We start from the raw sequence: 26842 nt of genomic DNA on the forward strand, positions 1-26842 counted from the left end.
CAAAACAATTTGCTGGTTTCTTAGGTGTTTTACAATTTGTAGCTTATTTTCTTATGGTATTTTTCTTGTCTTTCTATAGGGCTGAAAGACACACAGGAGTCTTCATGGATATAGTTGATACATTTAACCATTTAATTCCTACTGAACACTTAGATGATGCCCTATTTCTAGGATCCACCCTGGAGAATGAAGTCTGTGAGGATTTTAGTGCAAGTCAAAATGTCTTAGAGGATTCGCTGAAGAACATGCTCAGCGATAAGGATCCTATGCTAGGATCTGCAAGTGCCCAGTTCTGTTTGCCTGTTTTGGATAGCAATGATCCCAATTTCCAGATGCCTTGTTCAACAGGTAAATCTTACAATTTTTTAAGATTACAATTTAAAATACAGTTATACTCTAGTACCAACCCTTTTTCATAATGTAGAAATACTAATTTGGGATTTCTGTCTCCTTCCTGCCCTTTTTGTTGCGCTGCTTACATGCCTGGCATGTAAAATATGTGCAATTCTTCTTAACTTTGTTGCGTGACAATAGAGGAAGGCTCCTAATCTGGATCAGAAGTAATTTAGGCTTTGTTTTGACTACGTGTAAATTATTCCCAATTAAAGTTGTGATTTGTTTAGTGTAAGTACTGTGCCTGATCAGTGAAGTTGCTAGTTGTCTTCAAAAAATGTAGCAATTCTGGGTTAGCAGTAGGAGCATGAGAGTTGTGCAAATTACTGCTCTGACCTTGGGGTTATTCTGTTAGTGCTAGGCCTTCTAGTACTGAGCTGACACCGGATTCTGTGTGTTTTGCTTTGTTTGGCTTCAAACAAAACCCTGGAATGATAATACAATTCTTTTTTTACTGTTTGGAAACACCTGATTTGGAACCAATTTAGAGCAAAGTTTTAAATAAAAATAATCTTGGGAGTTCTGGTGTAGTTTTGGAAAGTAAAAAAAAAAATATGAAAAAGGGTGATCCAGTCCCTAAAATTATTTGTATTGATGAATAGTTGGAATAGTTACACTGAATTTAGTGTAAGAGACAAAATTATACTCTATGCTTAATAGTTTGGGTTTTTTTATTGGACTGGAAGTTTAAAAAAATATTTTAGGTTCATTATTGAAAAGTGTTGTAGATTACTGCACATAACTTTGATTATATCAACATTGAATTTTTTTCTACTAACTTCTATGAACTGTTTCTGAAAATCTTGGTAATTTCCTGATATAATATGTATATTGTTTCTACTAACAGACTAAATTCTCACCTTCACTAAATTAAGTGTTATTACAATATGGAAAACTGTAAATCAAAGATGATATTGACTGAGGCAATGAAAAAGTGAGCTACAAAGCCAAAACAAGATATTTGATCTTTTTACTACTTAAGTAGAACATTATCTGAGGCCATCCTTAATGTTTTCGTTTATTCCTGCTGTAGTCCGTATGCTTATACATTTTGTCTGTAACCCACCAAACAAAATTGTATCACTCCTAGTGTGCATAAGACTGTACAACGTACACAAGTACACCAAATTCCTCCTCTCTAAATTTTTTATTTCCTTCCAGTAAAACAGTGATGCAGATTCTTGTTTCACACTGCATCCTGTGCATCCTCCAGTCAACCTATACTGCATTTAAAATCTTTTGAATTAACTCGCAGGGTACAGCTAGATATTTTGGAAACTATGCGGAGACTTTGGGGGGCTTTCTGGCATGTATTTCTCCTAGAAGTGATCAGCAGTGCAATGATTAATACTATTGATACTTAAATAATCACAATTAAATTTTTAAGGTCCCTTAAAATAAGTGAGCTAACTAATTTACTTGGGGGCTACTATTTCAGGCTGTCTGCAGACTAAGGGAATCAAAACTGGTTTGATTTATGCTGAGTTCATGAATTTAATGTTTTGGTTTTAAATCTGAAAGCAAGAGCAGAGTGATATTTCAGTAAGTAAATTAAAACATGCAATTTGGAATTAATGTAGTAGGTAACCAAAAGGACATGAAATGTTCTTGCTTTTGCTTGTTCTTTGTAGGTCTTGATAAAAACTGTCCTTATTCTGAGATGGTAGGACTGTAGTACGTATTTACAGTTTTTTTGGTTGAGAATAATGATTATTGGTTTGAAGCAAAGTTTCTTTGCTTGTCTTTCTTCCTTGAGTATTTGTATAGCTCATGATTTATATGATCTGTCTGAGACTTTTGGTGATCTAACGCAGCTTACGTGGTCTGCTGGTAAGAATGCAGTTGTGCAAGATGATAGTACCCTTGGTAAGAACTACCCGTACAAAGGCTGCTTTTTCCAGACGGTATGCGTGAAAGCTCATCTCTATGCCAACATCAGTTTGTCTAAAAGAAAGAAAAAAGCATAACTCTTGCAAGAAAACTTGCCTTACTTGCATCCTTAGAGCCACGACACCATTGGCGTGTCATACAGAATGATAGTTTGCTGTATTCTGATACTTGCAGTTCTTTTTTCCCCACTCTATGTAGAATCTCACTATGAATTTATTCTCTAGTGCGTTAAGCAGTATGGTAACAGAATGTTTGATTATTGGCTCTTCTTCAACCTTTCACTAGGGTTAGGAGTGTACCTAGAAAAATGTATTTTCAGTAAGGTTTTACTAGGTTTAGGTACATTTGTTATTATCTATTTATGTTAAGCAGGGCAAGACCTAGGAAATACTGAAATGGTAGATGGTGGTGTTCCTTACAATCTTGATTTCATTCCTGAAGAAAAGAGAGTAAATTTTTTCCAGAAGCACAGATTTATTTACCACAATTTATTTTAGACCTTGAAACAGTATTTTGCATAACCCATGCCTAGACCATGGAACAGTTTAATAGAAGGAGCAAAATGCTTGTGGAAATTAGTTCAGAGGGCCAGCAAAGGACAGATTTGTCATGCTTGCTGCTCCACGAATAACTGGAATGTACTCTGTTCTGTCCAGTTTTTAAAGTGTTGAAGATTTCATGCTACAGCTTATTTGGTTGCTGCAAGCAAGCTGAAGAGATAAAGGTTAAAATAGCTGGACTGAGGAGGTGATTTGGCTAAAATGGTACTGGGTCTCATGGATAAAAGGGAGGAGCAGAAGGCATGGCTCACTAATACTTCTTTGAAAGCCTGGTGTGAGCAGAATTCAAGAGTATTTGTAAACATATGCACAAAACAAGGTACTATCTTTATATGCCTTCAACCCAAAGAACTTGTACCATGTTCTAAATATGAAATTTTATATGTGAACATGAGTACGTGTGAGTGGCAGAAGCTTTGAGAAGGCTTGTTTCAGGCCTGCTTACCCACATACCAAATTTCTAAGGACCGTGACAACATTTTCTTTGCTTTGCTTGGGAGATCAGGTCTTTTTGTCTAAGAATCCCTTCTCTCTTGCTCTTAAGTTGGTTTTGAGTATGGGTTTGTTTTCTGCTCTTTTTCTTACTGCTGCATTGACATAGTTCTTGTTGGGTGGTATTTACAGGCCTAATCCAAACTTATTACTCATCAACATTGCATCTGTCTTGCTCAGCTTTAGGGTTTATATTGCACATCATTCACCATGAGCTAAGCTTTTTGTTAATGTTAAGCTCCTTTAATGGTGAGTTACCAGTTATCTGACTGTACGTGATGAGTACTGGCAGCAGTTGGTTGTATGTCCTTTAAACAGTTCAAGTACTTGTCTGTAACACAAATGCATGGATTTTTGTGAGTTGAAGTTTGATTTCTAATCACTGCTCATTAGAGACATCTACCCAGAAAATGCAAGTTTTGTAAGCTGGATTATAAATGCTTCTCTTGGGAAGGCTGGTAGCATAGAGTCAGAATGGTTTGGGTTGGAAGGGACCTTTAAAGGTCATCTAGTCCAAGCCCTTCAACTCGATCAGGTTGCTCAGAGCCCTGTCTAACCTGGCCTTGAACACTTCCAGGGATGGGGCATCTACCACCTCTCTGGGCAACCTGTTCCAGTGTTTACAATGGGGGCACTGTAAAAAATTTCTTCCTTATATCCAGTCTAAATCTACCCTCTTTTAGTTTAAAACCATTACCCCTTGTCCTGTCGCAACAGACCCTACTAAAAGTTTGTCCCCATCTTTCTTATAAGCCCCCTTTAAGTATCGAAATGCCACAATAAGGTCTTCCCGGAGCCTTCTCTTCTCCAGGCTGAACAGCCCCAACTGTCTCAGCCTGTCTTCATAGGAGGGGTGCTCCAGCCCTCTGATCATTTTTGTGTCCCTTCTCTGGACCTGCTCCAACAGGTCCATCCATGTCTTTCCTGTGCTGAGCATCTCACAGTCAGCAGTCCTGGTGACAACTATGACAAATAGCAAGGAGCATGAGAATGGATGTTTGTGGCCTGTCTATTGATAGGAAGAACTGCATTAGTGGCAGTAAAGCAGTCTCATGTTCATGTCTTGGCCTGAATCCCGTTTGTGCTGGATCTAAATGGTTTCTTCAGTTAGATCCGTTGTTGGTCTCTGTCTCCTCTGTGAGCTTGCTCTGGAATTGCCACTGAGTAGTAGAATGGGGTTGTCTTGTTCAGCTGTGATTGGACAGTTACATGTTTTGAGAAGACAGGATTCTTTGGAGGTGATCCTGGTAGTGGCTTTGAGCAGAGGTGGAAGTAACTCTTTATGACCCTCTCATGAGCTGGGAAGGATATGGGTCAAATTAACAGACATTATGCTGAAATCCTTGTAGGATGCGTTTGTGAAGAGTGACTGCTAAACTGTAAAGATGTAGTTGGGCTGCTGGTTTGTGGAGTTAGACTGAGCAGATGGCTGTTCTTACAGCACCGTTAGGAAGTTTTCTGTTATTTCAGTGAATCAAGGTACAAGCAATCCACAGATCTTGCTGTTCACTGCAGCTCGTTGGAGCTTAGCAGTAATGGAGGCCATTTACTGTCCTGAAGTCGGTATTAGCAGAAAGACCTAGTGTTGATAGTGGAAGTTGATACAGCTGTTCTCTTCAAGTTAAAGGACAGAATTTGACAAAATGAGGCTTCTGAGAATTAAATGAAACCCAAGTTCTTGAAACAAATGGAAGTGTCCCATATCATGTTTTAGGTGTCTCATTGCTTCTGTTCATCCATGTGGTCAGGTGACTGTTCTTCCAAGATCTGAGCAACCAACACAGGAGGGTAGGTCATGCAGAACAGCTCTTGGGTGTCTCTAATGTTTGGGTGGTGTGGGTGGGTGTGGATGAGTAATTTTAGGGCAGTGTTTTTTTGTTTTATTTTGGTGGTTTGGTTTTGGTTTGGTTGGTTTTTTTTTCTCCTTTCTGAGCAATTCCTTGATCAGGAGTGGAAACTGTGAAGTTTAGGATATGACATAACTCTTGAGAGCAACATCTTTTTTCAACTTTGTATGGTACCCTAGTGATAGGTTTTCTGTTTTGTTCTGTTATTTCTTGCTGGAAGACAGGCTGGAAGCTTATCCACTAATTTTTATAAGCTTGCAAGCATAGCAGGTCAGACCAGTTGCATGCTAGCAAACTAAGTAACAAGCATTCATCCTAAATTGGTATTTCTCAGCTATCACAAATTCTATAGCTTTTCAGGGTGTCATTTACTGGGGCAGTTTGATTCATCATACGTGTAATAGAGGGAATGGAATTTGAATGGCTTATTATCTGGAGACATTTCTAGATTTCATGATAAAATCAGACTTTTAACCGGTTTAGTTTATGGATATGTTTATTGAATCAGGTTTTTCTCATAAATGGTGAGGAAGACTGACCCTATAAGACTGTACAAAGACTGTTAGGGACATCTTTTTAATTGCCCTTTTTTTCCTGTCCCTCTGGATTGCTGCTGGGAAAGTGTTTCCCCCAAGTGCTGTCTGTTCTTTCTAGTTTTATCCTGTGTTTTCATGAGTACTGTTAAAAGCAGCATTACCTCGGCTAAAATTGCGATCACCTATTGCATCTTTGGAGCCAACCCAGTTGTTCTGACTACAAATACTTCTTTCCTTTAGCTAGTGTCCTGTCTGGCTGTGTTAGCCATTTCAGGCTCTTTTCACTAAAGCTAAATGTATGTGTGTTTTTCCTCCTGCATATGAAGTAATTTTGAATGTAACCTTCAGACTGCAACCCAAAATTGGGTCTAGTAATTTCTCTCAGTTTTGTTACCTCTTCATGCCTGCCTTCCTCCACGCTGTCCATGTGAACAGTTGTACAGTGTCTTGTGATCAAGGTAGTAACTTTCCTGCATAAAATTTAAATTTACTATGTTGGTATTTTATTGAGAACCTGGAGAATGTTTGGTTTGCATACTTTTCTGTTTGTAGGTAACAAACTACCAGTTTTCCCCATTTTAGGTCCTCCTGAAGGCTTTAGTTATCTATTCCTTTGGATCAGTTTTATGGATGGAGAGAGGTTGGATCTGTGATAGGATTTGCAAGGCAGTTCACGTATTTACAAATCACACAGCTCATCTAAGGGCTCTCTTCTTAATGAAATAACTTAATTTGATTTAAAGTGCTTGGTTTGATGCTGTGTTTTAACTTTGTTGTTGAAATTTGTGCTTTACTACTCTTTATTTCCAAAATAGCAGGCTCTTGTGGCTAAATAATCTTTAAATCAGTAGCCCTGTAACATAACTCCCATCTTTTTTAAAAATAGGGATTCAGTCCTCTGTCAAGATACATGCTGTATTAAGTTTATTAATCCTAATTGATTTTCAGATGCTTTTATTCTAAAGACAGGAAAAATCCCTTTTTACAATTTAGAGGTTAATGGAGAATGGGAGTAAATGTTCAGTTAGTATTTCACATGGTACTACTGCGATTCTTTTCTTGCACTGGGCAGTCAGTACAAGGTACTTGCAGGCAAATTCTCAGTTAAACAGGTTACAGGCTTACAGGAAAACTTTGGTAAAACTGTTGGACTTTGGTGTTTTCTTATGCAAGTTACATCATCAGTGACCTCATTTCTCTTGAAAATATATATTTTTTTTTCCTAAAACAGCATTTTTAATTCTGTTTCTTGAACATATGCATCACAAATGTCAATAGGAAGAAGGTTTTCATATAAAATATACCATCTTCATTTACAATCTCGAGACAGTGATTTTTTTCAGTATCAATATATAATGTTTCATTGTTTTACTAGAGTTTATTAGCTCTTCTTAAGGCTTACCTAAAGATGTGTTGGTTAGAGCTATAGACTGTTACTGTACTTTTCATTGAAGCATAATGTTAGGTTTTTACATTATCATCCACATATATAGTAGAAATTTTAAAACATCCAACCATTTCCATCTAATTTGTGATGCTTGTAGAATTAAAATATGGAATCTGCCGTGGACTTGCTTAGTCCTGCTGTTAGTGTGATTCAGGTGGATGTAACATTTAGAACAACACAAAGCAGCAACAACAGTGGAGTTCTGTTCCGTGTGGTTAGCTAAGCAAAAGAAAATTAGGGCTACCATCTACAGAAAATAAATTTATTTCTACACTTGAGATTTACTTTGACCAATGTGTCAAAAACCTGAATATTTCTGTCTAATTTTGGCTGAAGATAATCAAGGGAAAACTTATGGTAATAAAAATAAAGATTTATAAATTTCAAAGATTTTGATGGTGATTTTATGGGTATTTTCTTCTCCTTCCTCCAGCAAGTAAGGCTTGTTTTCCTCAGTTCTACATTGCTGAAGAACTAAAAAATGGTCATGCTTTTGTTTTAATGCATGGAAAATTTTACTTTAAATTTGCAAGTAAGCTACTTTTACTGTATGTTATTCTATTATTGTATAATATATATAAAAATGAGTCAGTAGCACAGCACAGTATTTTGGGAATTTAAACAGAAGTAATGGAGAGACTCAAAATATTAAGTTGAAGGCCAGTGATGCCTCTTCCAGTGTGAACATGTTGAACGTGACTTGTATTTTCCTTATTTGCAGCTTGTTCAGTTGTACCCTGGTGTACAACATTTTCTATTCAGATGTGGTTTTATTTCTTTATTTTTTCCTTTCTTTTATCTTTTAATCCTTCTGTCTTTATTTCTGTATTTGTTACGGAGATAATCTTTAGATATTTATTACTAAGATCATCTATATCTCTTTCTTTTTAGTTCTGTCTGGTTTTGCTTTTGTTGGTTTACTTCTCCCAATGCTGTTTCTCTACCTCCACTTCTATTTCATAATTTAATTTCCTAGTCCCCTCTGTATCTGTTACTATTCTCTGTCACTTTTTCTCTTCCCAGCAGGGTCTGTGTCGAATGCTCCTCATCCGGGGGCCTCATGGGGCTGTACTAGCCGAGTTATAGCTCAGGTGGTTTGAAATTAGCAAGATTCTGTGCTTCAAATTCCTCTGTAAAATTAAAGCTACAGCACAGAGTCTTGTAAGTATGAAAATACTTTAATTCTGATATTTCAAACTGTCTGTCAATAGTAGACTGAATGTGTCCCTTTTGGTATTAATAAAGGAGGGTGTGTAAATTCAATGACTTGAGCAAGAACATTGTAAAACCTGAAGCTCTAATGGCAGCCCTGAAATCTGCTCCAGAGCTGTTTCAGAAGTTGTCCAAGTAGTTTTTATTTGTCATGTTGTCTTCAGTACCTTAGTGGCTTAGTTCCACACTGAAGAAACAGAAGAGGATCTGAAAGGAGTCTCCTTTGTCACAGCCTGTCCCGAATACCACTTCCACGTTTCATAGGAGCACTCTTTAATGAGAACGCAAACACCGAAGTGCAGAGCTGTTGGGAGGACATAGTCTTTGAGAACACGAGAATGAGCAGCCAGAGTTAGGGTGAGGGTCCATCTCGTTTAGTTTTCCATTTTGGACAATGGCCAGTATTAGATGTTTAAGGGAAAATAAAGTCTAACAGAGCAGTTACAATGTCATCTTTCTGCCAGTGTGTCCTTTTTCCCAGTATGTAGCTTATAGCAAATAAGTGATTAAGGAACGTTTGGATGAGTAGAGTAAGACTGGTATTATCAGTCCTCTGCAGCTTGTGTGTGATGTCTGTGTATATATGTACATGTGCACAGGCATAAAGGGGGCTCTGTGGATTGGAAAGCAAAAGCTGCCAGTAATTTCCAGAAACACACTTTTCCTGTAAACTGATATATACGATGCAGTAGCTAAAAATTATGGTTGAAATAAAATGAGTAACAATAAATTGATAGCTCAAGAAACTCCAAGCTTTCAGCTCCTGGTGGCCGTATAATTACGGAGGTCCAGAGTGCTGATTACCTGGTGCCAAGGTCAGCCTTCCTTAAGAGGCTGTTTAAAATCTTTCTAATATTTGAACTTTACAATTAACAGGTTGTTTGGTTGTGGGTTTTTTCTTAATTATTCATGACAGGTGATTGTGGATTGAGTTACAGTCTTGATAGACTTGATTATTCATCACTGTTTGACTTTGCTTTAGCAGTTTTACAACTTCCAATTTTTGTTATTCTAAAAGTGTGCTCATTATTGTAGTGCCTTCACGAGAGCATTATTTTTTTAAGTTGCAGTAACATTAGACAGATCATCAGACAGAGCATCCTGCTTATCAGAGCAGGAATTGACAGATGTTCTGAGACAGTCTAAAAATTCTAACAATTTTAAATTTCTATTAACTTCTTGCTTATTTTGATTTCTAAGATAAATTTATTAATTTAAATCAGTTTTAAGTAAGCAGTTGTTAGAAATTTTTAGATACCTTATTTCTGTCATATGCGTTAGTTTATCTTGAAAATGCTTCTAGGTGGGTGTCTGAATAGTGAAAAATAGGCATACTTGGTTGTTTAGAGTCTGTGTTGTATTTGTCAGACTCTCCTACAAGTTCTGTAAAGTCACTTGGGTATTTGGCTTGATCTCAAAAATTTCACATCCCACAGGGACCAGGATTCAGTAATCACATGTAGGATCTTGGGATAGGAGAGGCTACCATTGCAGAGCCAGACTTAGAGAAAGTGAGGAGAATGGCTGGTACAGTGGCCTGACTGCCTCTTAGGAAACCTATTTTCAGGAGCAACCTCTGGGATCCTTCTCAGGTTAGTGGAGGATAGGAGTTCGACAAAGACAATGTTCTCTGACTCTCCTGGGAGATTAGTGCATACTGCACTCAATGCTCTTCTAAAACGGGGTTGCAGATGCGTGATGTGGGTGGGACTTTGAGTTTTAAAATGGTATCCTGTGAGAAAACTGTGATTTTAAACTCTTTGCACTTCTGGATCAGCTCTTTCTGCTGTTTACCTTTCTTCACTTTTTCTTAGGTGGGAAGGGACAGTGAGGGACAGCTGATCCTCTAAGACTGGGGACCTTCCTGTGGCAAAAAAACAATAAAAATGTGAGTCCACCAAAAAGCTATAAGGACTTATCCACAGACATTTTAAGCTTTGGGTGATAGCTTCTTCTACACTGAAACTGCCTCACATGGGAATTTTCTGTCTTGCTTTTCTTCATTTCCCCCCCCCTTGGTTTTTTTTTAGATAGCCAATTTATTTATTTTCCCCTGTCTCTTCCCCTGTCTTTGCTCAGCATTACAGCTGAAACATTTTTTGATCATTTTAAGTTTTATGCTCTTTCTTGTTTGTTTGTTTTTTCCAGTTATTGGTCTTGATGATATTATGGATGAAGAAGGAGTTAAAGAGAGTGGTAACGACACCATTGAGGACGATGAGCTTGTTTTACCTAACAGGAATTTGAGGAGCCGTTGCGAAGAACCGTCAATCACATCGCCAAGAAAATCACCACGTTTAATGGCACAAGGTGATCATTCAATAGATATGTGTGTTTGCACATTTGAAGTCCATTAGATTTTTATAATCCCATCCCACCCAACATTTATAAATTGAAAGTAAAGCTTTGCTATTTGGTTGTGTGAATTCAAGTACAGACACTTCCTTTTTTATACACTGCAGCTAGAGTCAGTATCTGTAGGGTACTACTCAGTTTGAATTCCTCTTTGATAAATATTTTATGTCTTCCTTATGGCCTGTGGTCCTTAAACTAATTTTTGAGATTTTAATCCTTTCACCTGCATCAGATTAGGACTGTGGTTCTTCACCAACAAAAGCGTGTTGTATTTGCATGGAATATTAGGTTAGCATGTCTCTTTATTTCCAATTAAAATTTTAATTCTATTTATTTTCATTTGTGTATTTTCTTTTTGTTTTAAACTAGGTTATAATAATTGCAGTCATAAAGTCTTTCATCAAAATATCTAAATCAGCAGAAGTATTGTAATCAAATATTTAAATTCTGTGTGGTAGCTAATTGATTGTGGTTAGGTTTCTTCTATCTTGTTGAACTGGTGGAGTTATTGACAGCTCTGCTTTTTCCTGCTAGTAGAGTAGGCTGAGTTAAAAAGATAAAATTACTTAAGAGGTAAGTTAGAATTTAAATAAGAGCCTGTGGTACAAAGCTGGTGAATATGCTTTTTAAAAAGGCACTGGAATGTTTTCTTGTTTAGAATATGTAAGAGATGTCAAGTGAGAATGTGACTGGCTCTCAGGTTCATATACTGTGTTCTCTAAAAGCTTTGTAAACTTCACAGCTATACTTCTAACCACAATATAACTTGTGTGATTTTTTTCTTGAGGTAGAAGTTGTTGAGTGGAAGAAAAGTAGAGTGGGTTTTGATTGTCTTTTTGTCATCACTTCTGTTTTGTATATACTACTTAGAACTTTCATAGCCATTAGAATAAGGAGTTTTTACATCCAAACTGCAGCAGTGTAAAATTGAAATGCAAGTAATTTATAACTTTTCAAAGTAGACAGCTGGGGGGTGGGGTGGGGTGGGGGGTGGTGGTGTTTGGGGTTTTTATTCGGGGTTTTTTGTGTTGGTTGTTTTTTTTCCTTTCAGTTTAGTAAACCACTAAGTTTTAAGTTCACTTTGTGTCCAGTAAGCTAAATCAGGCTACATCAGTTCCTATTCTAGGTAAGTCTTGTCTTTGCAAAAAACAGGATGCAGTATAGCTAAGACATTTTCTTTTTCCCTTCCTAGAACCAGTACGGAGTTTGCGACAGAGCACACTAGCCAAGCGTTCGAATGTTGCACCTCTTGTTAATACCAAGAAATCATCTGTAAAAAGTGGATCTGCTCCAAAAACCGGACAGAAACAAGAAAAAAGTCCAGCTAAAGAGGGAGATGTTGCTGCACCCTTGAAAGAGCAGCCTAAAGAAGTTAGGCGTAGTACAAGACGATCAGGACAGATAGAAGGAACTGCAGCAGCAGCAACAGCATCCCAAAGTAATACAAAATGTCTTCCTGGTCCCGAAGAGGTGAATGAAATAAAGTCTGAAACCCTTGAGCTGGCAAAAGTTGAGGAAACATCCCAAGAGTTAAGTTGTGCTAATTTAACAGAAGCCTGTTCTCCTTCTCCTGGAGAAACAAAGGAAATAACAGAGGTTGCAACGAAGACTGAATCTGGGAACATTGAGTCAGTTTGTTCGGTGTCTGCAGATACTGAAATTACTGCAGTTAAAAATGAAGCAAATGATGTGATTGACTCAATGGGCTCTGAAACTTCTTTGGAAGAAAAGACTGAAAATAAAACAGAGGAATTGGAGAAGAAAACAGAAGAGCATGATCAAAGTGGGGTAACTGGAAAAGCTAATGATCCATCTAGTGCTTGCGTGAATGCAAGTGAAATTTGTAAGACCTTTTCAAGTTTGCCCAGCTCTGTAGAAGAGGGGGTTGATTGTAGTTTAGGTTCCCACAATGTGGAAGTTCCTGATGAAAATACATTGTCAGTAAAGGAATGCATAACAGAGCCTGTAGATGATGACCAGGGAGTGGAGAAAACTGTAACTTCATCCGAGAAACTATTGGACAGTACAGAGTTTGATAATAAAGACTTGAAAAGCAAAGAGTTTACTTACACTGACCCAGGAAATAGCATTTCAGAAAACACTGTTCCTGACCAAACAAGCCCAAATGTACAGCAGCAGATCGGCGGTACTAAAGTAGAAGGCCCTGAGGCATCAAAATTTCAAGAGGATGATAAACAAATTAGCATGTCATCAAAATGTGAAAAGAATGTTAGGCCCCGGCATAGTAAATCTTTAATACAGGATAAGCAAAATCTGACTGCAGGTACTCGACAGAAATCAGGTACAGTGCAACAGGAAATAATGCGTTCAAGAACAAGAGCTGGTCTTACTGTTTCAGGTCTTCACAGTCCATCTTCAGCAAGTCTGAAGCGGAATGCGGATGAGCAAGAGAGTCATCAGCATCCAAATAACCCAGTCAAAATTAGGAAGAAACAGTCCGATCTGGGTCTGAAAGCAAAGAGCTGTGTTCCAGGGATAACTGTAAAAAAGCAGACCAATACAATGCTGAAGAAAATACCCCGAGTCCAGGCTTCTGGGCAAGTTCAGAAGTCATCAATTCAAAGAGCAAGTGAGAAATCTCCTACTCATCAAAGTTGTTCTAAAGATACTCACCACTCCATGCACTCATTATCAGGGCATGTTTCAAATCTTGGTCAGAAGCAAGCCCCCCAGGGTCAGAAACACCAGCTTGCAACTGTGCTAAAAACAAACAGCTCCACAAAGGAAGAGGCAGAGACAAAAGATCCCCCTGTTGTAGAACATCTGAAGGAGGATGATAAAGAAAAAAACAAATCAAAAAGAATTGATAAGAATCTCCAACCTCGACAGAGAAGAAGTAGCAAAAGTCTTTCACTTGATGAACCTCCGTTGTTCATTCCAGATAACATTTCAACTGTTAAACGGGAAGGCTTGGAACATACTTCTGCTAGTGAAAGCAAATATGTTTGGGTGCCCAACAAGCAGTGTGGCTTTTGCAAAAAGCCACATGGCAACAGGTGTGTGTGGCTTTGTGTCTGAAGAATTTATTGGTCTCAGAAGATAATTCTTTTCCTCTCTTATCAAATGTTTCATACCGCTGGTCCCAAAGCAAAAAGGCATAGCCTTACAATGGAAGCCTGCCTGTTATACTGTCAGCTAATTTCCTTAGCACTCACACACTTTTTTTTTTGTGTCTTTTAAATAGAGCATTAGAAACTAGTTTGGCCAAAAACTTTTACTAGAAATATTTTATTGTATGAGTACTTTTGATAAGTGTGTGATTCTGCTATGCTGTTTAAAATACGTACTTTAAACTTGACTTTTTTTTCATAGAAAAGAAATAAGATGCCTGTGTTCCATATTATCATTTCCTTCTTTCCAGAGACCCCTTAAGTTGAAGGATCACCATCAACCAAAAAAAATCAAATAGATGTTTACATGTGACTTCTATCTGGTAGAAGTGTGATTCCAATAGAGATTCAGAGGTTTTTTTCAATTTGTATAATCATTGCTGTGAGGCTTTCGTGTAACAGGAGTATTGAAGTAGTTGGGGGAGGGTAGGAAGAACATCAGTCCTAAAAAAACCCTATAAAACTTCCATGTGGGCATATCTGAAATTGCCTTTAACTAAACCTAATAATGAAGTTGCATCTGAAGTTGGTAACGTCCCTCTGTGACAACAGTTATTCTTCTACACTGTAAGTGAACTGAAAAAGGCCATTGGGTTCCTCTAATGAACTACCAATCTAAGAATAAGAATTCCTTTATTACCACTTCTTATTTTCTGGATTTAATATTGAAATATTTTTTTGTAGTTGCAGTTCTACATGCTAGTCCCCCCTTCCCTCCCACCCCCCATTTCAAATTGAAGACGTTTCTGATTAGTCCTTTGCCTGTGTGAGAGAAACTTTTAATAGTAATTTTCAGTGAGTGTGCTTTAGAACTCCATATATCAGAGTGAAATATGGAGCAATTAACCTTTGATGCCTGAGGTTTTTATAGCATTCATTTGTATCTAAGAAGAGCCCTTGTGAGTTTTATTGACTTATTATATTTGGAAAACAAATATATTTGAAAAACAAATACATAAAATTCATTTATTGTGCAGCTATAGTAATTGCATTAATGTAGCCTATCAAAAGTCTTTTAATGCTAGGTTTGCCCTACCTGGTTGGTGAGAATTGGCTCATTGAAGGGGTACTCAAACTTAGTTCTGTGTGTGGTTTTGTTTTCTTTTTGTTTGTTTTCTTTTTGTTTGTTTGTTTGTTTTTAAAATCCTTTTATTGTTAGTACTGTCCCTTTACCATTTGTGCCTCTGTAATACTGTTTAATTTTATGCAGCTTGCATTTAATTAGTTTTTTATCAACTCGTGTATTACCACAATGGAAGAAGTACATGGGTAGCCTGCATTTCAGTAAAGTATTTAAATTCAGAAAGGCTGCTTCATGATATGAAAATGCTTCTGTGGATATTTTTAAAGCAAAATATGCATATTTGGGGTTTAAACTGCTTGATATGTGTTAAAAATTCAGTTTTGAGTTGAACTTGTACCGTTTTTCTTTGCATGTTTGCTAACTTTTGAAGCATTCTATGGGTTTTCTTGTTCTGAATATCTTGTTAAAATTCCGAAAGTCTTGATTTTTAATACTAAGTGGATCTAACCAGTGTATTGGGAAGATACTGCAGTGAGGCAGAACTAAATCTGCTTATTTTAGTTTATGAAGTCAAAGTAATGCTAGAGAAGATATACATACTATGCCTTGATACAGGATTAAATGCAACAAACCAATTTTGCGTTGCCAGCTCTTTCTGCTGCTAGAACCGTGCCACAGATGGTGATTGCTGATACCCTCAACTTTGTAATGCCAGTCTTAAGACTTTTTCTTTTTTTTTTAGTATGTCTGTGTTACAAAACTGTTGACACAACCAGCAGTTTCAGTGGGAAAAGATCAGACTGGCTAAATGTAGAAAGATATTTAGTACACAAATATGGAATTTTTGTATCTAGAATGTAACTGAGACATGCTAGTGGAGTGAGGAACCTAGCAGTATTGAGCCCCTTGCTTAACAACAGAAGACTTAAGACTGTCAGTCCAGCACTTTTTATTACCACTATTCTAAAAAATGAACTTTTAATTTGTTCAAATTACTTTTGTAGTTGTATGCTACAAATAAAAAATAAAATCTTTCAGATTCACTTGATGTCATTAAGATTCAAGAGGAAGCAAAACTCCTATCTTGAGTGCCTTGGCATTTTGTACTTGTTTAATTATTGGTGCAAGAAAACATTTTCAGTACAGTGCAAAAGAAAAAAAAAGCTTAACATGATAAATTTCACTTTTATCACTTGGAAGAACATCAAAACTATTGAAATTGACTGTAGTGATAAGGTTTTTTTAATTTGCTTTGTGGATTGCTTTTCAAGGAATTTTTGTTTCCTTTTGTAACAGCCTAGCTGGTCAGCCTGTTTCCTTTTTTTTTTTCCCCCTGTTCATTGTACAGGAGACTCAAATATTGTGAAATGACAGTAAGTTCACCAAATATCAAAGGCAGAGCTAAGATCTGAAACAACATGTGTTTTCATATCCTGCTTTATCATTACTTAAACTTTGGAAATTTTTATCAATGCTGTGGTACAAATTACTTGTAGAAAAAGAAGTTGAACTGCAGTACCAGCCCCCAGGTGGGAAATAATGTGCATAAGAGCCTTGCAGCACATCATGTTAATGAAACACATCTGGAATTCAGGCTGCAAAATAGTCACTTGAACCTTTTTGTATTCCCTACAATAAATGCAAAGCCACTAACCTGTTGTTAATGTAATACTAAGCTTGGAAAATTGATTCAGGTTGAAGATAATGTATGGAGGTAGTTTCATCAGCTTTGTTTGTGTACAGAATCCCCAAAGGGAGATGCTCGTGTAGGCCTTTCCCAGCCCCAGAGGTAATCTTACTGTGCCTGCTAGAAGAACAGTTTTATTTCAGAATCGGCACCTGACAAATGGAGTCAATTTATATCTTTAGAAATACATGTGATAATTTGCTGCATGCAAACTCAAAGTGTGCTTAACCGTGCACTGCAGGTGATACCGTGGATTTGGCTGAGAAGGAAGGAATCCTTTTCTAAAAACACGTGACTTGCATGATCAAAAAAGTTTACAAGTTATAATGTGTCTTGCTTTGTAAGAGGCATGCCTGTTTTTTTTCTGTTAATAGATTGTCATTCTTTGGCACCTGAGCTTTGAACAATGACTATTCATGGTCTGTTTTCAACTGGTCTTGATGCTTATAAGCTGGAACCAACACAGCTGTTTTGTATATCTTCATTACCCAGCGAGTGGGTGGTCAATGTTTGGCTTTAGGACTAAACTGTTTTAGTCTGTTTGCTTGATGTATTGTGTTGATCCCCATTCAGAGATTTACCTTTGCAACATAACTGAAATAATTTCATACGGAATCTAAACCCTATGTTTCTGGGCAAGTCAGATAATTATGGTGTAACTTCTTGTACTTACTAATTTTTCAGCACATCTGAAACTTTTTTTTCCAGTGCAAAGTTTGAATTATTGTTCTTACTCACTATAGTATTGCTTTCAACATTAGACTTTGCCGTTGTGTTCCCATATTGCTGACAGATGTTTTCTCATCAGCTAATAACATAAATCAAACACATAAATTTTCATTCCTTTATCTATAGGTGAAATGTGTATGTGTATGGATATGCATATCACATAGAAAAATGTTAGAGACTGAAGTTACTACCTCAACTTCTTAATGAGTTCAAGTGATGCTGAAAATATTAAGCTTTGTCACAAACAATAGTTGATTTCCCTGTAGACAGATTGAAGATCTTTAAAGACAGTTGAAGAAAAAAATAATACTTAATTTCTTGGCATAGAGCTAGACAAGGATGGTAGCTCTGCAGACATTGAGAAATCTGCTAATGTAAGATTTCTTCTTGTATGCATCCTTCTGCTGTAAGGGCTCGTACTATAGATTTCTCCAGTTTTCACTCTAGATATTTGACTTCTCTGCAGGCTGGAGGGCTGAACTCATTCCTTTCTTGTACAGATAGACAAAACCGAACTGATGTTTTGCAGATTGTCTCCCTTGTCTTCTCTCTGTCTTGTTTAATAGAAGTTGTTCCACCAGTTTCTGATTAATAATTTATAGTACATAACTTGAGATATTCTGTTTCGAAGCAAATTTTCTAGAAAGCATTATATCACGAGGGAAGTTTGTAGCTTTAATTTGTGGACGGTGACTTCCTCTTTTGATTTCTACAATTCTAGTAAGGGTTTTTTAATAGGATGTGGGAGTTTGGGTGTTCCCTTGTTGTTTTGTGGTTTTTTTTTTCTGTTTGTTTTTGTTTTGTTGTTGCTTGGGATTTGATCATGCAGTTTGTGCGGTCAGACACAAACTGGCCTTCTCAGAGGTCACAGAAAAATTAAGTGATGCAGGACCAGAGTTTTACTTAGGGTCTTCTTTTTCCCCATATTTCAACTCTGCTTTAATATAGAGAAAAAATTAGTAATATTGTAAAAGGCAATTAGTTGGAAAGCACAGGAGTTGATTTAGCAAAGATACTGTATTCCTGACCTCTTGCATACACATAGTCACTAAAAAGTTTCTGAATAACTATAATACAGACAATTACTTTGGCTGATGGATGAAGTTTTAAAATAAATAACCTGAAAACTTTTTTTTCCTGTATTAAAGGTTATTATTAGGACATTTGTTTTTTGAAAATAGTGCTGATACCTCAGTAAACTACTTTGGAACCAGGTGATCATATAATTTGCACAGCCAGTTTGAAAGGCAGTGGTTGAGGAAGCAGATTAAGGCTCCAAACTTACAACCACCCTTAAGTTACATGTGCGTGTTTTTTTAAGGGTGGATGCGTGTACAGCAAATGTATCATTGTTGTGACAACATTCTTCACAAGAAACAGTAATTAGAATAATTATGATGCCTTAGTTCTAGTACATGTTCATTGAATTGTATGTTAAACAGCAGATTATGCAAGATGCCATCAATTCACAGTCTTGGATGATGCTTTTAAGTTTTCTGTCTCTGTTACTGCTTTCTTCAACTGTGAAGAGCCTTGCAACATTAAAAGATGTCATCCATGTCCACCCACAACTGTAGCAAAAATGAATGACAGTATAAACAAAATAGCATTGTAATCTATAATTAATGAATGGAAGGACTCCACTGTGTTTAATATTTACAGCCGTATAATTTTATTAGTAGATTTTTATATGCATTATCTTACTATGCTGCAGTATTGGAGTATTGGTAGGATTATTATTAATACCAGTACCACTAGGGAATCAGGCAAATGGATAGCATGAGTTGTCTAATACATAGTTTTATAAAGTATGTGTAGATATATGCAGTTTGTAGAACGTGCTATCCTGATCCAGCAAGATGCAATGTGGGTAGAATCCACTGGAGCTTCCCTTAATGATTTTTTTGTTGTTGTTACAGATTTGTGGTTAAAGTTAGGAGATGTACTGTACCCATTTTTTTCAGGGTTTTGGGAAGTTCAATGATTTTGGTTTTTCTGTTGTTGGGCACGTTTCGTGCATTCACCTGTAGTTCGAAGATCATAGGGTTGCTTGTCTCCCTGCTTGCTTCCTTGTTGGAGAGGTTCATGTAACATGAAAAACAAACAAAATTATGCCTTTAAGGAAAAAAGAAACTTAAATTACATATAAGATGGGTTACTGAAATTTAATACTTAGGAGTGATCTTGCAGTGTCTTTTTCCTGTGATGCAAATTCCGTGTAAAGAGATCTGCTGATAGTGTTTATTTGAAGTAGGTTGTTCTTGTTTCTAGAACAAAACCTGAAAAATCATGTGACCTGTGTTAGATTTGTACAAAAAGCAAACAAGAGAAACTGCCGGTGTATATGTGCTCTGACAAGGTAGTGCAGTTTTTTTGTTGGCAAATGCTTGTTTCACTTGAGCTTTCAGTCGAGCCCATCCTACCTCACTGATGTGGAATATAGGCTCTGCTAAAGCTGCCACGAATCCCTTCTCTAGTAGTGACACCTGGACTAGCTGAAGGAGGAGCAGTTGCCTCCATGCAGCGTCTCTGCTTCACCGTTGGCTGGACTGGAGCATCAGTGCAGCTGAGACACAGTTGTAAGGTTAACGCAAGTTTACAGCAGGTTGTACAGGAGATTGGTGAACAGTGCCATTAAGGAGGGAGAAATGCAGATGTGGGACATGCTTTAAATACTTGTCCTTAAAAAGTGGGTGAAGAGTGGTCGTACTCCTCTTAGGTGAGTTCAGGGTTAGGGTGTTGTTTTGAATAGTTTTAAGTTTAGCTTTTTTTTTAATATTTGAGCCCTGTTGCAGTGTTTTCCCTATGCTATGTACCACAAATGCAAAGGGCCAAAGAGAGGCAATTATTTCTGAAGTAAATGATTTTCTGTGGCAACGCACCTTACGTGATTAATTAATCCTAAAATGCTGATCCCTTGCCTGCACTGAACTATTCTGACAGCTCCCAATTTTTTGTCTTTTATTTCACTTGTAATTATATCTTTACAATGAACAATTATTTTAGGAATAAGATGGTTTCTGCCCATTTTACTTGCAAAAATCTTATTTCATAGTAATGGATTTTTCTGGAAACTTTCTTTTTTTACATAATTGAATGTATTTAAATTAATTTTAAAACATGGCCTGTATATATTGAAAATAAGTCATCCAAGCCTGAGTTTTTCATCTAACAGATGAATTTAATTTACTACAAATAACATCTCCGAAATCCTAAGAGAGATTGTGGAAGGTTTGCGTTAATTATTACCTTTCTCTTTAGGTATCGTCTATTACTTTCTGATTTTAAGGTGCATCTTTTCATGCCGATGTGTGGACTACCAACAGGATTCTTTAAAGGAATGAAACAATAACGTACTCTATGCAAAGGTCCCAATGAACTATAGTACTGTCTGCTGTCACCTGTCACCTATTTTTAGATTTTTCTTAAAAAAAATTTTGGTTTTATATTAAAGTCGAGTGAAAGCACTTCTGTTATTGAATGTGGCGTGATTTAATATTTTAAAACACATGTTTCTTTCTCTTTCAGCTTTACATCTTCCAATCCAGCCTTACAACATGGGTAGAACTCCTGCACTTCAAACTTGAAGCAATCTACAGTCAGAAACTTTGGTGTTTTAATAGTCCAAGAGATCAGAACCTCTTCAGTCACAACTCTGACAGCTGTGCAAGAGGACATCTTTGATCCTTCAAGCCAGGCTTCAGTTTCACTTGACTCCTCTTTTTAGTCTTTGAGCATTGCCCATTACCCAATTATAATTGCTGTTAAAAATCATAATTGTGTTTTGTGTGCAGATGAGTGAAACAGATAAATATGTAAAGTGGCCTTATGGTAAAGAGGATTATTTACATTACTGATATCAAAATCAGTATATTCTCTCCCAGCCTTAGAAGTTGCAGTCTTGCAGTTGACTAGTGTGAAAATACTAGTAGAAATAGTGAATTTTTTAGGCAGGCAGCACCAGTATTTTTATTACCATTTTGTTTAAGCAAGACAATTGTAAACGCTGCATTCTGTTTTCTAGTACAGGCTTCATGGACATTTCCAGATTCTCTTTGTAGTCTTAGTTTCTGAATCCTGAATTCTGAAGTTTTACTGTGTGTGTTTAAATATAGCGTAATTGAAACCTTCTTTTGAAGACTGGAATGAAGCCAAATGGATATTCTGTCTTCAGTAATTTGCTTTAAGATCGCTTGAATGACATCTATCCATCTAGGTATATATTCTTAGTGAAGAATGAACTTTCCTGAGCTGAATTCATTGTAGGGGTTTTTTAGTACTACTTTTTTTTTTTTTTTTTAATAGACCTGAAAATAAAGATGTAAGACTGGATGCCTATCCTGGTGCTTTACTTATATCATACACCATCTCTATTGCCCACTTACTATGTGTGAGCTAAGCTGAAAAATTCCATGTGCTGTCAATTTAAACTTGAAGATGTGCAGCATCTTGTGTATTTTAGTCTCTGGTGTTAATTTCTTCTGCAAATTTAGCCCATTTTCTAAATATTAATCAAAATTTTGTTTTGGTTGCTAAAGGTTGCAATCTGCCTTGCTCATTTAACAAATCAGTCTCCAGTGCCTGAATTTACAAACTAGGGGAAAAAATACATATATTTTTAATAAAAATTAAAGTAGTAGCAGTTGTGGTTTCAAGACGCTGTATTCTTGGTTTCCTTCTACATTTAACCAAAAGGCATTCATTCATCAGTATACCAAACTATCCTTTAAGCAAGAAGCTCTTGACTGTATGTCTTATTTCAGCTCTGCAGAAAATCTTATGTTTGGAATTTTTGTAACCACTTTCAGTGTTCCCAAAGCTTTACTAATATTTTCTTGCAGTGGTACAAGATGTATCCTATGTAAAGCATCCTCTTGTGGATCCTTGCAGTTGTGAAATAGGCACTCACGCTGTATTTCTTGTTATCACGTGTTTGGCTCTAGGTTCTCAGAAAGGAGCAATCATTCTTTTTGTTGAAGTCCCATCGCTTCTCTCTTGTTTTCCTGTTGTGTTTATGAATGCTATGGTATTGCTCTGGTAAAACCATCAGAAGCGGTTGTCTCCTAATGTTACCTTTCCTGTACCTTCACTTTGCTGGAATGTGGATCTGAAAAGATCAAGATACTGACAAAATGTGAAGGAACCTCTGTGTTCCTAACTGAAACTATTAAATGGACAGATACTGTTTGCTAGTGTAGTGATAATTAATACCATAAATGTACTTGCAGCTCAGAAAAAAAGAAAATTAAAAATGAGGAGAAGTCTTCTTCACAAACTAGATTAAAAAGTGTTTTCTTAAAATGTAGTAAACAGCATCATAGGGTAGTGAAGCTGGAAATGACCTTTTTCTCAAACTGCTGGAGCTTTAAAACTTCAGACTCATTTTGCATCAAAAGACTATTTACTTCAGCAGAATTTTATCCTGATTTATTTTGGGTAGGCAAGGATGGAACATAAAGCCACAATATTTTCTTCTGTTCTTCTCTTGTTTCAAACATCTGCTGTTAGACAGTAAGAATGTCCATCTCTTGAGATACCAGTAGTTCTTGAATACAATACCTGCATCAAGCCAGCTGGAGTGTTCACTTACAGTTCTGGAGAATGAGAGTTCCTCTAAGCATGTTTTGCAATATTTAGATGGTTTTGCCAAGTAGGTACGTCAGCAGATAGCAGATCCTAGCCTGAATAGGAACATACATAAGTTAGGAATCATTTTCCTTAAAATCATCTTACAAAAGAGATTTATAGGATATTAGATTTAAAGAAACAGGGTTTGCATGTCAGTGCATTTAGCTTGTTGAATACATTGCTGAACTAACCACCATTTCATGAATTACTTTTAAAATCAGGTTTGTCTTCTATGGAATTTAAAACCTAGTAATTAAGTAAATAATTTTTCAGTATTAACAAAGAACTCACAATTTTTATAACACACTTGCAGTCTTTCTAGATTTTCTTCATCCGGACAACATATATAATATAGTTTATGTAAGTATAAAACAAAAACAAAGCCAGAAGATAAAAAAGGGGAAGGGGAATGTAAGTGGATAACGCAATAGATCTTCTACATCATTTGAAAGCAGTTCTTTAGTAATGATACCAGGCTCATTATTGTAAGAAAGGATTGTAAACAATAATTACTATCATGTAAGTCTCCTGAAATAGATTTATTGAGGTGTTTAACCTGTGTAACTTTGAAATCCCATATCCTTCCCAAGTAGTGCAGTTAGGTACTAGTGACAACTAAGGAAGTTTTCAAAACGTTGCCACAAAATAGTCAGAAATTATGGCTTTATTTTAGACCGAGTGATCTTTACAACACTTTGAAAATACTATCTGTACCTAAAGTTACTTTTACTTTTAAAATAATGAAGCAGTTGAAGTGACTCTGAAATGAAAGGTGTCCTTTAAATGATAACCATATTGGTGTTGAAACATCCTTTAAATAACTGAGCTCTGCATACAAGAGCTGAGCAACACGGAAGTGGCATGTACCTTATTTAAAACCACCAAACCAGTCACTGCAAGCTAGATGGAGTTGGCAGCCAAATTCCCGGCTCCATGTTCACCAGTAATGAGAACAAAAAGCAACTTTCTGGAAATAATTCAGTAATAATGGTCTAAGGAATGTGATGTAAAAGACCAACTATATAGCTTGATGTTTCTGCGCTCATCATATTTGTCAAAATGCTTAAACATCTCTCTTACTGCTGTGGAAGATTGCAGTTGTTGGTACGTTTCTGCTGTAAGGATGATGATCATATTTGAAGGAAAGCAAGGATAATACGGTCTTGCAAGAAAATTTTCAAGTCTTCTCAAACACAAGTTTTCTGGCTTTGGTGGTGGTTTTTTGGGAGTTGGGTTTTTTTTGGTTTAGATTCCTATCAATTTTTTTTTTAATACTAGTCTGAAAAAATCCTGTTAGTAGGATTTTGGGGCAGGTTACAGAAATACGATGAGGTTATGATAGTCTCTTGGACTACTCCAAAAGGCAAAAAGGCCAAAAAAAAAATTTCTTGGGAAGATCATACCATGTCGTAAGGCTGGAGATGGATGTAAAGCTACAAAGAAACTGGGTTACCAGGTAAGAACGAATTGTTGAGATGCACAAAACAGAACAAGTATGGTACGTTCTGCTGAAGTTGCTGTATCTTCTTCCAAAGTCTGTACGCTGACTTACGTTTTTCTTTGTTTTCAGGTTTATGGTAGGCTGTGGTAGATGTGATGATTGGTTTCATGGTGATTGTGTTGGACTGAGTCTTTCTCAAGCGCAGCAGATGGGTGAAGAAGATAAAGAATATGTGTGTGTGAAATGCTGTGCTGAAGAAGACAAAAAAATGGAATGTTTTGATCAAAGTGTACCAGATACTCAAGTGAAACTTGAAATCCATAGAGAAGAAAAAGCAATGGAGTGTGAAAAACTGGGCATGTCAAAGCAAACGCCTACTTGTAATCTAAATGTACCAACTGAAAAAACAAAGCAAACGGAGGACGCTGGGAAGCACAAAGTCAAAATCTTCAGACGGGTGAGTGTTATTTAATGCTTAAAGTTCTGTTAATTATTGGGGGTAGAAGGAGTTTCCTCCTAACCCCCTGCCATTTAAAACACCATGTTTCAAACATTTTTGTGAATCTAGCTTAAAACTTCTCCATTATTATTTTCAGAGTTACTTCATTTTCTAACTGGCTTGACTCTTTTGAGATGTTACTGCTAAACTCCGCTTATATTGAGCAGGATTACGTGCATGTCATGTGTGTGTGTATGTACATACAGGTGTATATAGAAATGGTGACGAACTTTTTGCATTTGTCTTACAGATTATTCTAAACACTTTTACAGGACTGTCTGATAAATCTGTCTGTCCTGGTTTCAGCTGGGATAGAGTTAATTGTCTTCCTAGTAGCTGGTACAGTGCTGTGTTTTGAGTTCAGTATGCGAAGAATGTTGATAACACACTGATGTTTTCAGTTGTTGCTCAGTAGTGTTTAGACTATAGTCAAGGATTTTCCAGCTTCTGATGGCGAGCCAGCAAGAAGGCTGGAGGGGCGTAAGGAGTTGGGAGGGGACACAGCCAGGGCAGCTGACCCAAACTGGCCAAAGGGGTATTCCATACCATGTGACGTCATGCCCAGTATAGAAACTGGGGGGGAGTGGGGGCGGGGGATCATCACTTGGGGACTAACTGGGCATCGATCAGCGGGTGGTGAGCAATTGCACTGTGCATCATTTGTACATTCCAATCTTTTTATTATTACTGCTGTCATTTTATTATTGTTATCGTTATCATTATTAGTTTCTTTTTTCTGTTCTATTAAACCGTTCTTATCTCAACCTGTGAGTTTTACTTCTTTTCCTGCTTTTTCTGCCCTATCCCACTGGGTGGGGGGGAGTGCGTGAGCGGCTGCGTGGTGCTGAGTTGCTGCCTGGGGTTAAACCACAATGCCGTTGATTTGCTGTATGATATAAGCTGTAGATCTTTTAAATATCTGTAAAACCATATGAAAACAGCATTTTAGTTTTGATTGTTTTAGCTTCAGATTGTAGGTAGAAGAAAATGCCTAACATTTTAATTAGGGCCTTTCTACTGTCTGTGTGTCTCATTTTACTAACCAAAGCATAATTTGCAAGAGTAGTGAGATGTTTTTATTATGATTCTTTAAAGTCTTTTAGTACATAGCATCGTATTCATCATAACTTCATCATCAGTAACCCTTTTTGTTGTATTTCTGAGTAGTAGTATTGTAATTCTGACATGTAAGCTGTTCTGTTTAATTTGGGTTTACATGTGCTTTCTAAACAAGTATTCCTGTGGATACATGGCTAAAACGGGTTAAGGGGTGTTCACTGGTATCCCTGACCTTTTAGAATAACTGAAAACATAGCAGTTTTCAACATAGAGCTTAACTGCAAATGTCTTCGGCCAATATTTCAAAGAGATTATTAAGCAATACTTGGCAGTAATTTGGGATATTGTTCAGTAACTTTTTAGAAAATATTATACGATGGTGCATACATCCAAGGTATTCATTATACAGTATACTTAAAAAAAAAAAAAAAAAAGGGAAAAATGTGTGGTAATTATGTAGTGGTTCATTGCAGCATTCAGTAGCGTGCTAACATGTGTAAATGTTTATTTCAGGAATCTGGTGATGGGAAGAACTTGTCAGACTCCAGAGACTTGGATACTAAAAAAGGGCAACATGTTCCTGCTCGAAAAGGATCACAAACTGCTGTAATTCCTCGGCGGTCCCCTGAAGATAAAAATGAAAAAATAAGTAAAGAATCCCTTAGTGTGGTTGAAAGGTCTACAAAATCAGGTAGTGAGTTTTGATGAAGTATTCTACCCTCTAATTCAGATTTACGTACAGTGAATTGTGGTTACTTTCCTTATAGCATCAGTTTTTCAAACCACATTCCATAGTGCAAGTGGTGATGATCTGAAGAGCAGTTTGTTTCCATGATGTTTATGATCTTAATTTCTTTTAAAATTTTATTTAGCAGGTAAATGTTTCCTGGGTAGATGTGTGTGTGTGTGTGA

The 26842-nt window shown here is 36.8% G+C and overlaps 1 protein-coding gene across 16 annotated transcripts in view; it reads left to right on the top strand.

The window, feature by feature from the left end:
- PHF3 (PHD finger protein 3) overlaps window positions 1–26842 on the top strand; it is a 50018-nt gene that overhangs the window by 7378 nt on the left and 15798 nt on the right. For 7 of the 16 annotated variants that reach the window (XM_049818213.1, XM_049818218.1, XM_049818212.1 and 4 more), the window contains 5 exons: window positions 80–348; window positions 10526–10687; window positions 11925–13749; window positions 24502–24829; window positions 26444–26621. In XM_049818213.1, the coding sequence (XP_049674170.1) occupies window positions 80–348; window positions 10526–10687; window positions 11925–13749; window positions 24502–24829; window positions 26444–26621 (2762 nt within the window). Of the gene's footprint in view, window positions 1–79; window positions 349–8302; window positions 8327–9813; window positions 9970–10191; window positions 10266–10525; window positions 10688–11924; window positions 13750–20865; window positions 24388–24501; window positions 24830–26443; window positions 26622–26842 lie in introns of those variants that run through there. The other 9 variants (XM_049818224.1, XM_049818223.1, XM_049818221.1 and 6 more) reach the window with 8 other exon arrangements.

Source organism: Accipiter gentilis, chromosome 15 (assembly GCF_929443795.1).
Source record: "Accipiter gentilis chromosome 15, bAccGen1.1, whole genome shotgun sequence".
In the NCBI taxonomy this organism is placed as follows: Eukaryota; Metazoa; Chordata; class Aves; order Accipitriformes; family Accipitridae; genus Astur; species Astur gentilis.